The sequence below is a fragment of the Rhinolophus sinicus genome, linkage group LG11 (genome assembly GCF_036562045.2).
Source record: "Rhinolophus sinicus isolate RSC01 linkage group LG11, ASM3656204v1, whole genome shotgun sequence".
NCBI classification, from domain to species: Eukaryota; Metazoa; Chordata; class Mammalia; order Chiroptera; family Rhinolophidae; genus Rhinolophus; species Rhinolophus sinicus.
Window position 1 is genome coordinate 1,868,790 of NC_133760.1, and position 14,620 is coordinate 1,883,409.

Below are 14,620 nucleotides of genomic sequence, written 5' to 3' on the forward strand. Positions count from 1 at the left end.
GTGGGGCACACGCCCGCTTCCGCTTCCGGTCCGTCGCCTCTTTCGGTTGCTTCCCGTCCGCTCAGCGGCTCCCCTCCCCCGCCCGGCTCTCTGCGCCCGTCCCGGGCGCCGGGGCGGCGGGGCCGTCGTAGTGCGGTCCTCCGTGCGTCCGTCCGAGCGCGCCTCCGTGTCCGGCTCGGCGCGCGCCCCGCGACACCGAGGCCGAGCGGGGGCAGGGGGCTGCCCGCCATGACCCCCCGGAGCCCGGCGTGAGGGGGCCGAGGTGAGCGCGGGCTGGGGCGTTCGGACGTCTGCCGGTCCCCGGTCGTCTCCGCGACCTTCGTGTCTCTGCGCCCGGTGGGCCTGGACCGCCCGCGTTTTTCCGTCTCCGGTGTCTGCCTCAGGGCCTCGGTCTCCCGCGGGTCCGCCTGGGCCTCGGCCTTGCTCGTGTCCCTGTCTTGCTGTTTTTACAAAGTACTGTCCCCGTGTGTCTGCCCCGGGTCTCGTTCTGCCTCTGCCTCTCTGTCACGTCTCGTGTCTGATGGTAAGGATTAATGTTCGTGTCTCTCTTCTGGGCTTGCATGTCTTCAGTTCCCCTGGCGTCTCCTCTCTGCCTCTGGTGCATCTCTCTTCCTGCTGTCTTGCCATCTCATTTTTGCCCTGTCCCGTCTTCTCCCACACCGAGGCCCCCTCCGAGGGTCTGTGGCTTGGTCTAGGATCTGCCCCTCCCCCAGGCTCCTGAGTCTGGTGATGAAGAGTGTGGCTCTGCAGTCAGGCCCACCGCTTGCTAGCCTGTGATGTGCCAGCTGGACTGAGATGTCTCCACATCTCAGTGTCCTAGCCTTTAACATTAGAGTGTTCATAGTTCCTACTCACAGGGTCGCTGTGCGTTTTGATGGAGGTGGTGCATGTAAAGTGCCCAATGTTGTTTGGCAGGTAGAAAGTGTGTAATTAATGACTGGGAGCTCTGGTTCCCACTATTACAGATTTTCTTTTGCACAAATGTTTGATAATGGTCATTTGATCCCTTGGAGAATTTTGCCATATCATTTGTTCTCTAATCTAATAATTCCTTTGAATCGAGTTGTTTGAAAAGCTTAGTCTCATTCTAAGCAACATCTGTGAAAGCTCGTTGTGTATTTTTTTCCAACACACTTTAACATAAATGCATCCCTTTCATGCCACTCTTTGGGAAATGTGGTCTTTCTCTGATAATGGTAGCAGCCAATGTCTTGAGCGCCTACTGTTTGTGTGGCACAGCACCAAGCACTTCATGTGTTCATCTTATTTCATCAACAGGCTGCCGGGTAGGGGTCTTCCCTTCATTTCGGAGTGGAGTTTGGTCTCCTGGGAGCTGATGTCAGGACTTGGTGTTCTTTCTGTTATATCCCAGTTCTGTGATATTTCTCAGTCCCAGGTTACTGCCTCTTTTTGTTTTAGGGCCTTTTCTCCTTGTCCTGCCTGGCTGTCTCCACGTGTCTGTTTCTGGTTGGTGTCTGTCCGTTTCTGGTTGTGCCTCTGTCTGTTTCACCACGTCTCTGGGTGGCTCCTCTGCCTGGCTTTCTTTGTGCCTCTTTCTCTCCTTGTCTTCCTTATTCCCTTGCCTCTCACTCTCCTTCTCTGTATGTGTCACATCATCTCTTCATCTTGGTGTGTCTGGCTGGGCCTGTCTTGGCGCCTTAGCTATCTCTTTTCAGCTATTCATATCTGTCTCCTAGTGCCTGGCCCTTTGGCCTGGGTTCAGGGCAGGGGCCAGCTGCTGGTCTCAGGACTCGGGTGGTGGGAGGGCTCAGGAGATCTCCGGGGCTTTTGGAGAGGCCATAGGCTGTGGTGGTCAGAGCCTGCTTTGTCCCGGGGCAAACATGTCCACCTCCCTGTGCCTCAGTTTCCTCCCTGGTGAGGTGGCTGTGAATCATGGACTTGTGAGGATTAACTGATTCTTCTGTGTAAAGCACTTAAGAGAGCACCTGGTCCAGGGTCAGGGCTGTGTGAGTGCTAGGATTGTTATAATTTGCCTGATTCCCGCCCTTCTGTTCCTTTCCCATCACCTTCATCTTGGCAAAGTTTAATTTAAAAGTATAAATTTTGGAATCACAGGTGGGCCTGGGGTTGTGTCTGTGCTACCAGGCTTAGTGGTGACCTTCGCTGAATTATTTAATCTTCATGGGCCTGTCTGTGAGAACACTGCCCCCTGTGTTAAATGAGATAATGCTCAGTGAGTGCCTGGCACACAGCTGGCCATAGGCTGTGTCATTCCTTATCTTGCCTGTCCTGAGCCTTGCCCCAACATTCCCTCCCTTCTTCCCCCCGCCCCGCATCTCTTTACTCCCTTTCATTGGCCTCCTTTCTGTGTGTCCTTGTTTCTGCCGTGGATTCTGGTCCCCTCCACCCCTGCTCCAGAGGTCTTTCCTGGTCTCCCTCCTTCCCTTCTGGTTTATTGAATGGCTCTTTCGGGCCAGCTCCTCTGATGGGAAAAGCCATATCCAGACAAATGCGGTTTTTGCCCCCATGGGGCTCGTGGTGTGTCAGCCTTGGCCGAAAAATCAGACAAATGAGTATAAGATCACCAAGCTGATAGTCTACCCACAGGTCCCCCGGAAATGGAGTATTTGGCGTTCAGGTGTTTTAAGATTTGGGAAGCTTAAGTGGTGCCCTCGGGGCAAGTGGGAGTCACCTGGTGAGGGAGAGCTAGGGCAGGCTGAGCCACTCACAGGGTGACACCGTCCACATGGGCAGTGGACTCCCCAGCTCTCAGCTCCCCTGGTTACTGAATGGAGCCCCATTTTACAGAGGAGAAAACAGAGGTGCAGGAGTTCTCAGCCTACCCAGGTGGCTGGGCCAGGAAGTGTCGAGCTGGGGTGTGTCTCCGGGGCCTGTGATCTGTCACTGCATGCTCTGCTTCGCTGAGCAGGGGCCCAGAGAAGGAAGAAGCTGGGCACATTTGAGGAACCGAAATGGATGGGGTGCCTAAGATGGAGGGTGTCAAGGGTCTTCGAGGGGCCCTAGAACTGTGTCCTCGACCTGGGGGGCACTAGGGGTCCCACAGGGCGGGGATTCGGCCTGAGTGGCCCCAGGTGTCCCTTGTGTTTTCAAAGTCCTCTCGTCTCCTCAGATGCGGTGATCCGCCAGCCCTTGCCGCGGCCTCCCTCCTCTAGTCACCTCTTCTGTCCACGTCCCCGCGGGCCTATCGCCCGCGTCCCCGCCGGCCACCATGTCGACCTCGTCACTGCGGCGCCAGATGAAGAACATCGTCCACAACTACTCAGAGGCTGAGATCAAGGTCCGCGAGGCCACGAGCAACGACCCCTGGGGCCCGTCCAGCTCGCTCATGTCTGAGATCGCTGACCTCACCTACAACGTCGTCGCCTTCTCAGAGATCATGAGCATGATCTGGAAGCGGCTGAACGACCACGGCAAGAACTGGAGGCACGTGTACAAGGTCAGAGGGCGTGAGCAGGGTGTGCTGGTGGGCTGCGCTTCTGCGTCTCCGCAGAATCTCCACAGACGTAACGTTTCTCGAGTTTTGAACCTGACGATTTAAACTTCTTTTAGAAGTGGCATGTTCACAGGACCTACCCACCTGGACGGTCTAAGCAGGTGCCCAGTTTGCTCCCTCAGGGCAGCCGTGTCCCCAGCCTGTCTTCTTCCAGGGCCACCTGTGTGTGTACATTCAAGCAAATGGGCAGCCCCTGGGAAGTTTTGGGGCCACCTTCCTTCATTGCAGGGTGGTCCCTTGACCGTATGCAGTTGTCAGAACTCAGAACTGTACGTTAAAAAGAGTGAATTTATCGTGCATGAATTGTACCCGACTTTTAAGTAGAAAAACTAGCCTAAGCCCTAGAGATCATTCCCCATCAGTACATAAGAGGCTTGTCGCGTCTTTTTACAAGGGCATAACAGTCCCCTATATGGGTTGATCATAATTGATGTGACTAGCTACCTGGTGATGGATTTTTAAGTGGTTTGCAATGTTTTTACTTTTACAGACACGACTGCCTTGATTATCGTCGTATGTTTGTCATTTTCTAGAACTGGAATTTCTGGTTTGAAGGACACATGCATGTGTCGTTTTGATAAATGTGGCCAAAGTACCCTCCACAGAAGTGGCCTTTTACTTACCCTCAGTGATCCGTGCACATACACTGATCCAGTGGCCAGACAGACCAACCACAGGCCTTGGGCATAGGGGATGAGTCTGCAGGCAGCGCTCAGTGGCTGTGTTCCTGTTTGATTGCTGCTCTGGGGGCCTGGCATCCCCCATTCAGGTCAAGAAATGGCCAAGGGCACAGGCTGGGGCAGGTGCCCAGGCCCCACTTCTGGCAGTGTGGCCTCAGGCCAGTCCCTGGACCTCCCTCCCTGTGAGGGTCTGAGCCCGGGTGTCAGGGCCAGCAAGTCCGGCTCAGGAGGGTTAGTGGGGCCTCTTGTTGCTGACTCTTGTATAAAAGTCGGCCGAGGGCCTGCTCTGGCCAGGCTCTCTGACCTATGGAGGCTTTGGTGCTTTTCTCGTTTCCAAGATTGGGAGACTGGGCCTGGAGAGGTGGCCCCACTCAGAGCAGGGATCCAAGGCCGGTTTCCTCTGGCTTGGCTCCCTGCCCACCCTGACACATCAAGGTTGGGTCAGCTTTTCGATTGACTCATGGTTTCCAGGTGAGCCTTTGTGAGGAAGTGACTGGCAGGGACATGGCCTGCAGGCCTGAAACCGGGAGAGCAGCTCAGGGGGGCTGGATGGCAGGTTATTCCTGGCCAGCGGCTGGGGAAACGCTGCTGTGGGCAGAGAACAGTGGAGGTACTTTTCCTCCTACCTCTGTTTTCCAGGTGAGGAAACTGAGGCACAAATAGGCTCGGGTCACCCAGGATGCGGTGGGGCTGGGAGGGGAGCCCCAGGACCCCTCTTGCCTTTGGTGTGTCACATGCGTTGACGGAGGAATGCAGGGTCTGGTCAGCAAACTCCAGCTCAGGCTGAATCTGGCCCACGTCCTGCTTTGGTAAACAAAGCTTGAGCACAGCGAGGCCCCAGAGCTGTGTGGGGGGACGGGACCACGGTCCTGAGACTCGGAAATGTTTGCCGAGCCCTATCTTAAACTGACACTCCTTCTGCTGTTCCCAACATCCTTGACCAAGTTGTTTGGAGAATTAATAGGGACTATTGGGCTGCTGTGTTTCCCCGAAAATAAGACCTAGCCGGACAGTCAGTTCTAATGCATCTTTTGGAGCAAATATTAATATAAGACCCAGTTTTATATTTATTATACTTATTATAGTATATTTATTATGTAAGCTCCACTCTTATAGTAAAATAAGACCAGGTCTCGTATTAATTTTTGTTCCAAAAGACGCATTAGAGCTGATTGTCCAGCTAGGTCTTATTTTCGGGGAAACACGGTGTCTAGTTGGCCACTTTCAGAAAGCGTTGTCCATTCATTTCCCATTGAGGTATACGTCATGTCTATAGTAACCCACTCGCTCTTCTCTGCATCTGTGAGGCCACCACCCAGAGGGAAGCAGAGGATGCTTCCCACCCCTAGAGGTCCTGGGCCCTGCCTTCTGCCTGCCGAGACTGTTCTAGAACTTTATTGCAGGGACTCATGATTCCTCTTCTGCTCCCTGCCGTGTCTGGGAGATGGGTGCATGCGACAGCCATCCATACGTTCCCATCATGTGAACACAGTTCATTCGTGCACATCCCACCCTAAAGGATGTCTGGGTTCTTTCTGGGTCCACCATCTTTTTAACTGCAATTCTAAAGTCCCCAGATGTCTGAAAATGAAAGTTTTCAGAATTCACTTGGTGCAAGGCCTGACTTGGACTGAGGTGGGTGTTTGATATTTGCCGGTCTTACATTGGAGACTGGGGGTCTGATTTCCGCTGGGAAGTTCTGCTACATGTGGTGAGCAGTAGGCTGGCCTGGGAGCTGTGGAGCGCCTTCCATGTGGGTGTGGCTTGTCCTTTCCTTTTTCATCTAATGTGCAGAGACCTGGAGGGCAAGTTAAATACTAACCTCCCATGGCAGACATATGTACTGTGAGCACACCTGCAGGAAACCATGCCATACCCAGGTCCTAGAGATGTCGGTGACCCACAGTAGGGCCCCCGGCAGACCTTAGGTTCATAGAGCTTGCCCCAAATGGCCGGCCCCTCCTTGCGTTATTTCCTGGGCGGGTTTCGGAGACTCACCTGCCCTTTTTCAAGGGTGGCCTTCCTCAGAGTCTGCAAGGGGCTGTCACCCCACGTCTTGCTCCCCAGACCTGCATGAAGCTGGGGCTCTGACACCACGAAGGCCTTATGTGGGTTTTTTTTTTTTTTTTCATTTAGTTTTAATTTGTTAGAGAATTTGTTCTGATGTCATAAAACACAGAAGACACCAAAAGGTTTCCCTCCTCCCTATCCTCCCAGCATGCTCCATGTCCTCCCCCGGAGAGCCCGGGCCTAGGCCTCCCTCCCGGCATGCTGATGTGAAGCTTCACGTGTGAAGTGGTGACACATTTCCAAACTTACGGGACGATGGAGAGTGCAATGTGACGAGCTGTGGGCCAGTGCACTTGTGAGCATGGTATGACAAGCGCATATTGTGGCCGTGCTCCTTTAGATTTTCATTTTACAGAACTGGGCAGGGTCTGCACTGCTCAGCGGTACCCAGACGGGCCTGTGGTGATCACAGCTTTCATGTCCCCACGCAAGTCCTTTTATGGAGATGCACGTAGATCACAGGCCATGCACCTGTCCCCCCACAGGCCATGACGCTGATGGAGTACCTCATCAAGACGGGCTCAGAGCGCGTGTCGCAGCAGTGCAAGGAGAACATGTACGCTGTGCAGACGCTGAAGGACTTCCAGTACGTGGATCGCGATGGCAAGGACCAGGGCGTGAATGTGCGCGAAAAGGCCAAGCAGCTGGTGGCCCTGCTGCGTGATGAGGACCGGCTGCGGGAGGAGCGTGCCCACGCGCTCAAGACCAAGGAGAAGCTGGCGCAGACCGCCACGGGTGAGTCCCCAGAGTTTGCATGTCCCCTCCTCGCTATGCCCTGCCCCTCTCTCCTGGTGGCTGAGGCCTCCTGCTCCCTCTCTGCTGGCCAGCAGGGCTCGAGCTCCAAATTCAGGCTTTCCCCTGCCTGCTCCCTCCTTGTCCACCTCACCAGGACGAAGGTTCGCACGGGCCCTTCCCTTTGCCTCGGGCCTCCCCCGTGGCCCCGTGATGCTTCCCTCTCACAGTGGGCCCTAGAACTGGCATGTGTTACCCATTTGTCCTCAAATGTTAGCCAGTGTCTCCTGAGGGCCCATGTGTGCCCTACACTCAGCCTGGGCCCTGGAGCTGCCAGACCTATGTGCTGCGGTCCTTCTGAAAGGGGTCATCGCCCAAAGGAAGAGGAGGCCACCGGAGGGGTTCCCCATGCCCTGTGGTTAGGGGCAGCCCTCTAGGGAGGGGATGTGTACACTGATATCTGAGGGGCTGTCCTATCCATCTGGAGGCAGAGCCTCCTATTAAGTTTTAAGAAGTTGTTCATGCGAGCGAGCTCCGTTTGGCAGGTGGCGACCACCATCTGAAAGCCACTTGAAACAGAGGGACTACAAGTCCAAGGGCATCTGTCTCGGGACCTTGTAGTTTGACCGCCGGGAGTGCAAGTCAGAGGTGCTGGGAAGGGTGTGGCAGCCTGGGTGGGTGGGCGTCGCTGCTGAAACTAGTCCAAACACGAGGTGTGAGCTTAGTGGAACGGCACTAGAGGGTTTAGGCAGGTAAGACAAACATCTGGTTAGTGCCCAGAGATTGTCCTTGGGCATGGGGCGGGGGTGGGGGTGGGGACACGTTAATGGTGAAGCTTACCTGCAGGTGGGTCGCCTGGGCCCGTGGGGCAGATTAGGTGTAGCAGGAGAGCCCGTGACCCTCAGGAGCTTGGCGTGTCGGGGAAGGGTCAGGCATTCTGCTTGTGCCTGTCATGTCCCATACCCATGAGGACGTCAGGGATGTGCCCAGAGCCATGGAAGATGGCATGTCAGGCAGAGGGAGAGGGTGTGCAGTGGGGATGAGGGTGCTCTCAGAGGGGTCTCGGAGCAGGGTGGCGGGCATCCTGTGTGGGGCTAGTCGTTGTGTGTTCCGCTTTACCCTTAGGGGCTGCCTCCTTCCCGCCACTTGGCTGGGCCCCTATGTGAGTGGTAGTTTCTGTGCTCCTCCAGCTTTATTCTCAGACTCTGAAATTTGAATATGGTGTAATTTTTGCATGTCTTGAGATATTTTTTCATCTTTTGATGCCTCCCTCGACCCGCAGGTGCTTAAAAATGTGAAACCCTGTCTTAGCTTGTGGGCCGAGCAGAGCAGGGTGGGGCAGGTGTGGTCACAGCCTAGTTTGCCAGTCCGTTTTGGGTCACTATGTGTGGGGGCAGGGAGCATGTGTTCAACACTCTGTCATGGGACCGCATGGTTTCTCCATGGACTTGGCGGCACAGGAGGGCAGGGCAGTGCCTGGTCGGCTCAGCTCATCCACACCTGCCTTAGCCTTGCCTGTGCCCTGTTCCTCTGCCCTTCTCACGGTCAGCCCTTGCCTTCCCGGTCTCGCCATCCTTCCCTCGTTTCTGACTCTGGCTGATCACCCAGGATGGGGTTGGGGCACCTGGGAAGGTGAGGGCCAGGACACAGGTGCTGTGCCTCCCCCTAATGCTGTGGTCCTGCAAGAGCTAGTGCCGACCAGCCCTCGACCCTGAGACCCCACCTTCCCACCTGGGGCGTCCTGGGGCCTTTCCTGGCCAAGACCAGGGAGGAAGGCCCTGTGACAAGCCCTAGGCACACAGGAGTCCCTGCCTCCACACGGTGCAGGAGCCCTGGTCTCGGGCTCAGGTTCCTGAAGTCCCCTCTCGTATCCATAGGACTGTCCTCGGGCTGATAACCCCCTTCACAGTCCCTACTCCCACCGCTCCTAGGAAACCTGGTGTCTGGGTCCCTGTGGAGGTCTTGGGGGTGGCCAGGCTGGAAGCAGAAGACCACAGCCTGGGCTGTGGGGTTCCGTCTCTCCCTCTGCATCTCACTGGCTCTTCCTCCCTAGCATCCTCTGCAGCCGTGGGCTCTGGGCCCCCGCCCGAGGCGGAGCAGGCGTGGCCGCAGAGCAGCGGGGAGGAGGAGCTGCAGCTGCAGCTGGCCCTGGCCATGAGCAAGGAGGAGGCGGATCAGGTGCCGGGGCCGGGGCGGGGGCCGGGGGTGCTGCTGGTGTGACTTCTGTTCTGTTCTGCCATCGCATCTCCATGCCTCACCCATAGCCCCCGCCCACCCCTTCTCTTGGGCCTGTTCCCTCTGTCTCTCTATCTGTCTGCTGGTCCTCTGTCTTGTCCTGGGAATCACCTTCTCCCTCTTCTCCCTGGATGCTAATCCTGCCCTGGCCCTGTCCTGGCCGGCTCCCGTCCCCGCTGCCCAAGCTCGTCTCCCTGCTCTGTCTCTGCCCGCCCCTTACCAGTTTGGGGTGTCTCTCTCTGTCTCTGTCTCTCTCTCTCTCTGCCTGCCTCCCCCACCCCGGCCCCCTCACACTCTCTCTCCCCCAGCCCCCGTCCTGCGGCCCTGAGGATGACGTCCAGCTCCAGCTGGCCCTTAGTTTGAGCCGTGAAGAGCACGATAAGGTCAGAGCAGCCCCCCCACCCCCCCAGGCCCCTCTGAGACCCTCCCCAGACCCCCACCTCCCTGCACCTTCCTGAAGGGTCCCCACCCCACTGGCCTGTCCACAGTTCCCACACCGCAGCGTTTTTAGCTATAGGACCCCGTGTAAGGTGGATCCTGAAGACGACACCATACGTGAAGCAGGTGCCTGGTAGCTGCTCTGGGTGGAGAGGGCCTTTGCCTCCCTCCAGCACAGCCCTGGCTTCGTCCCCTGCTCCAGGCAGGAAATGCCTGAGTGCGGCGCTTGGCAGGAGGGCCCGTGCTTCCCATCCTGTCCAAGCAGCATCCTCGTCCCCACCCTGACCTGCCACCCTGTGTCCCACCCCATCCCACATGTCGTCCGCATCCCATTTTAATTTTCGGTCGCCTTTGTCTGGATGGGAGAGGGTTCTTGGGTTGTCTAGTCATTCCGATTCTGACCCTCCCCTGCTGCCTGCCTCCATGGCCCAAACAGGAGGAAAGGATCCGCCGTGGGGATGACCTGAGGCTGCAGATGGCCATAGAGGAGAGCAAGCGGGAGACGGGGGGCCAGGAGGAGGTGAGTGCGTGGGGGGCTCTTTCTGCACCCCTGCGCTGCGTGCATGTGACAGGTGTCCACGCTGGCCTTGTCCTGTGGCCTCTCCTCTAACCTCACTACGTCACCGTGGGTGTCCTGAGTGTCTTCACAGCACAGCCGGCCTCCCAGACAGTGGTTGTGGGTCACAAGGCTGCTCCAGATTTCTGGGGTGGGGACCAGATCCCTCCTGATGGGGGGCAGCAGATAGCTCCTGGCTGGCCTGGCCCAAGGACTTTACCAGTGCCCCACTAAGCTCAGAGGGGCCTCAGAGGGAGTCCCAGCCCCGTACTAGTCCCTTCATCCTGAGGAGGAGGTAGGAGGGTGGGGGGCATCTCCACATCCAGGGAGACTGGGCTCTGGGCAGCAGGGTCCACCCAGGATGCAGGGAACTTGTGTGTGTGTGTTAATGCGTGTGCTACGCTGGGAGGCCTGGAGCATGCAGTGACGTGGAATGTGTATTGGGCCCTGGGCTAGGTGTGCCTAGGAACCTGGGGTCCCCCAGCTGACTTGGGGTGCGTGATCAGCAGGGCTTCCTGGAGGCTGTAGGATGCCCTGGCATGAATGGCTTTGACCTCTGCCCTCATTTGCTCAGGGGCCCTAGTGGGCATGGGGTAGTGGATGGAGGGGTGAAGGTGCAGTGAGGGCCGGGCTGGGGGCCCTGGGGTACCAGGAACAGGGCATAGCTGCCGCCTCCCCATGACTCCTGCACCCACCCCCTGCCCCTTGCTCTGCACGCTCTTGGGCCTCTTCTCCACCCCTCCCCCTCACACTCTTTTTCTTCTCTGCAGTCATCCCTCATGGATCTTGCTGATGTCTTTACTGCCCCGGCTCCTCCCCCAGCCTCAGACCCTTGGGGGGGCCCAGCGCCCATGGCCACCGCCATCCCCACAGCTGCCCCCACCTCGGACCCTTGGGGGGGACCCCCTGTCCCTCCAGCTGCTGATCCATGGGGTGGTCCAGCCCCTACACCGGCCTCTGGGGACCCCTGGAGGCCTGCTGCTTCTTCAGGGCCCCCAGTTGACCCATGGGGTGGGACCCAGGCTCCCGCAGCTGGTGAGGGGCCCACGCCTGATCCATGGGGGAGCTCAGACGGTGAGTGCCGGCCCCCACGTCCAGGATGCAGTCCTGGGCATGCCTGGGGCCCTGAGGAGGAGGGGTCAATAAGATAGCCCAGAGGAGGGCAGGAAGAGGGGACAGTGGGAAGGGCACTGGGGGGAGGCTGGGAGGGTCTGGATGCCCAGTGACGGGGAGTGTAGGTGCCTGAGTAGGGTGGGCAGGTGAGCAGGCCTGGTGAGTAAAGATGAGTCCCCTCACCCTGGCTGGGGCTTCCTGGGGTCAGCCTAGAGCCTCAGGGCTGAGGAGGGCTTGGCCCAGAGGGGACCTCGGGCAAAGGCCAGGAAGTGTGAGCGCTCAGGCCTGGAATGTCATGAGGGGAGGGGCCCTGGAGTGGGGGCTTTTGTTTGTGAACAGCCACTGATTCAGAGGAGACAAACCCCCAGCCACACAGCAGGTGGTGCCCCAGCCCCTCACTGCCTCCTTCCTCATCCAGGTGGGGCCCCCGTCAGCGGACCCCCAGCCTCCGATCCCTGGGCCCCGGCCCCGGCCTTCTCAGACCCCTGGGGGGGGTCACCTGCCAAGCCCAGCACCAATGGCACTGCAGGTACGGGGTGGGTGCTGGGCGGGGGCAGTCACAAGTGATGAGTCTGGTCCTGAGTCCCAAGTGGGGCGGGGCAGAAGGCAGGCCCTGGGGGAGCTGAGTGGACGTCCTGACCCCACAGTGGTCGGGGGCTTTGACACGGAGCCTGATGAGTTCTCGGATTTCGAGCGACTGCGCACGGCCCTGCCGGCCTCGGGGAGCAGCACAGGTGAGTGCCCGCCATCTCGCCTGTCCCGGTACCACCGCTCCAGGGACGAATGCAGCCCCAGGGTGGGCCCGTCTTGTTTAAACAGCTTCATTGAGCTGTATGAGCTTCAAAAGGAGCATTTTAACCTTCTTTTGAAGTAATTTCAGACTTAGAGAAAAATTGCAAACAAAGTACAAAGGATTCCTTTCCTTGAGCTTCCCCAAATGCTGACCCCTGACCTCTCTGTCCCCCTGGAATGTGTCTTTGAGTGCATTGCAGGTTCCCCAGATGCTTCTGCCTATGTTGCATCACCAGGGGGGTGGTGACTGGAGGGGACAGTGCTCCCTTTCCTCACGTGCCCATTGCCCAGGGTCCCATCCACAGTAGACCTTGCGTCTCAACACACCCCTCCCTCTTCGTGGGCCAGGTTAGCACCTGGTCCTGACAGTCTGGGGGGTTATCCCTCCGTGTGGGTGTCTCTGTGCTGTGACGGGAGCTCTCATCAGAGCCTCTTCCCAGGAGGTGCGATGTCTGTTTTCCCATCATTGGTGATGTTATCTTTTGTCTCTTTATTATATGTATTTTAATCTCTTTGAGTGAAGCAGACTTTTATGTAACCAGAAATACCTGGGGACCAGTTGGCTCTTGCTCCTGCAGGGAGGATGGGTATTGCCAACACTACCCTCTCCCTTGTCCCAGGATTTCTTTAGATTACTACTCAGTCTGCAGTTTGCATTCTTTCACACCTCTTTGGTCATATAAATTGGTGCATTTTTTTCCCAGCATTAGGTAGGATTTTTTTTTTTTTTAAGTCATCTCAAAATAACAAATGTTGTCTAGTCCCTTGGGATCGCCTGCCGGGTTTCCCCACCATGCGCTTCTGTCTGGACTGTGGGGTGTGACCTCCCCCCACCTGCTGGGTGCAGTCGTGGGTGGTTCTTCCCCAGCATCCCTGCCCTGGGTCCCATCAGATAGTGTTCCTTCCACCTTTGTCCCTCAGCCTCAGGCCCTCCTGCTTTTGGCCCTGGGCTCTGCCACTTGGTACCACGGGCCTCCTTTTCGAGACTCCCGCCACCCGTCTCTCTGGTGAGCCCCCTGTGCTCCTTCCAGGGGAGCTAGAGCTGCTTGCTGGAGAGGTGCCTGCCCGCAGTCCCGGGGCGTTCGACATGAGTGGAGTCGGGGGCTCTCTGGTTGAGGCTGTGGGGAGCCCTCCGCCCGCAGCTGCCCCGACCCCCACACCGCCCACGCGGAAGACGCCAGAGTCATTCCTAGGGCCCAATGCTGCCCTCGTTGACCTGGACTCGCTGGTGAGCCGGCCGGGCCCCACGCCGCCAGGAGCCAAGGCCTCCAACCCCTTTCTGCCAAGTGGTGAGTGTGGCCTCTGAAGCCGGGATGCTGGTCCTGCCGATGACCTACCCGGGCAGACCCCCTGACTCTGCTCTGTGCACCTCTGTCCTCTTCTCTCTGCAGGAGCCCCAGCTGCTGGTCCCTCCATCACCAACCCCTTCCAGCCCGCACCCCCTGCGACACTCACCCTGAACCAGCTCCGGCTCAGCCCTGGGCCCCCAGTTTCGGGGGCGCCACCGACATACATCTCTCCCCTGGGTGGGGGCCCAGGCCTGCCTCCTATGATGCCCCCGGGCCCTCCGGCCCCCAACACTAACCCCTTCCTCCTATAAGCCAGGGCGGGAGTAGGTGGGCCCAGCCCAGCTCCTGTGTCTGCTCCCTGGGAGACCAGTGTTGTGAGTGCATGTGAAGTGGGGACCCCCCCAGCACCCTCCCCTCCTGGGGCCACTCACACTACACCTCTTCCTATGCCCCCCCCCACCTCCCTGAAAGAAACTGGACATGGGGGATGGGGAGGATACTGGCCAGAGGAGGACCCCTTCCCGTGGCATTAGAAAGGGAGGGACAGCCGCACCCCTCCCCTTCCCCCACTCCTGGTGGCCCCTCAATCAGTGTTTGAGCCTCCTGCTCCCCTCACACCCTCGGTGATTCCTTGGTGATTATTTTGGCAACTTCGGGAATAAATGGCAATTCTCATGGGTGTGGCTCCCCGAGTTCCCATCCACAATTCATGTGGCCCTTCACCTGGGGGACCCCAGGCATGGGAGCCAGCACCTTTCTCAGAAGCCCTGGTTTCTAGACTTCTGGAGCCATGGGGGTGGCCTACGGTGGGGTGCAGGGGTCCCCAAGTCCTGGCAGAGTGGCAACTGTGCAGGCCCAGGCGTGGCCCCTTGTGAGGGTTGGGCCAGGCACCCCAAGGTCAGCCAGCTGTGGTCCTTTCCGAGGAGATGCTCTCTCTGGGCATGGGGTGAGGGGACAGGCAGGTGCCTGAGTCCTGCCAGAGGGGGCAGCTAAGCTGACCCAGGATGCCTGTGCAGCCCTACCCCCATGGTGACCAGGGCTGACCGTGTCTCCCAGGCCAGGCGGCCAACGTGAAAGGGTGGCATGTGAGCGTCAGAAACAGCTGTGGGGACAGCAACCCCCAGACGGATGGCAGCGAGAGTGAGCATGCGTCGGTGAAGGCGGCGGTCAGACTTCCTGTTGCGCAGTGGATGGTCCAGCGGGCTCCCTCCTGCAGACCATGCTGATTGGAAGGTTGTGT

General features: G+C 58.2%; 1 protein-coding gene across 3 annotated transcripts; it reads left to right on the forward strand.

The window, feature by feature from the left end:
- The first annotated feature begins 2 nt into the window (after window positions 1-2).
- Window positions 3-14,057, forward strand: EPN1 (epsin 1). Of its 3 annotated transcripts, none has more exons than XM_074315390.1 (11): window positions 3-262; window positions 3,092-3,418; window positions 6,711-6,960; window positions 9,011-9,135; window positions 9,501-9,575; window positions 10,067-10,150; window positions 10,957-11,260; window positions 11,718-11,828; window positions 11,947-12,033; window positions 13,123-13,380; window positions 13,483-14,057. In XM_074315390.1, the coding sequence occupies exons 2-11, from the start codon at window positions 3,191-3,193 to the stop codon at window positions 13,689-13,691; spliced, it is 1,731 nt and encodes a 576-aa protein (XP_074171491.1). In that variant the 5' UTR covers window positions 3-262; window positions 3,092-3,190; the 3' UTR covers window positions 13,692-14,057. The 3 variants fall into 3 exon arrangements, with proteins under 3 accessions (XP_074171491.1, XP_019566460.1, XP_074171492.1); XM_074315391.1 differs by lacking the exon at window positions 3-262 and adding an exon at window positions 340-523; XM_019710901.2 differs by lacking the exon at window positions 9,501-9,575.
- Window positions 14,058-14,620: the final 563 nt, after the last annotated feature.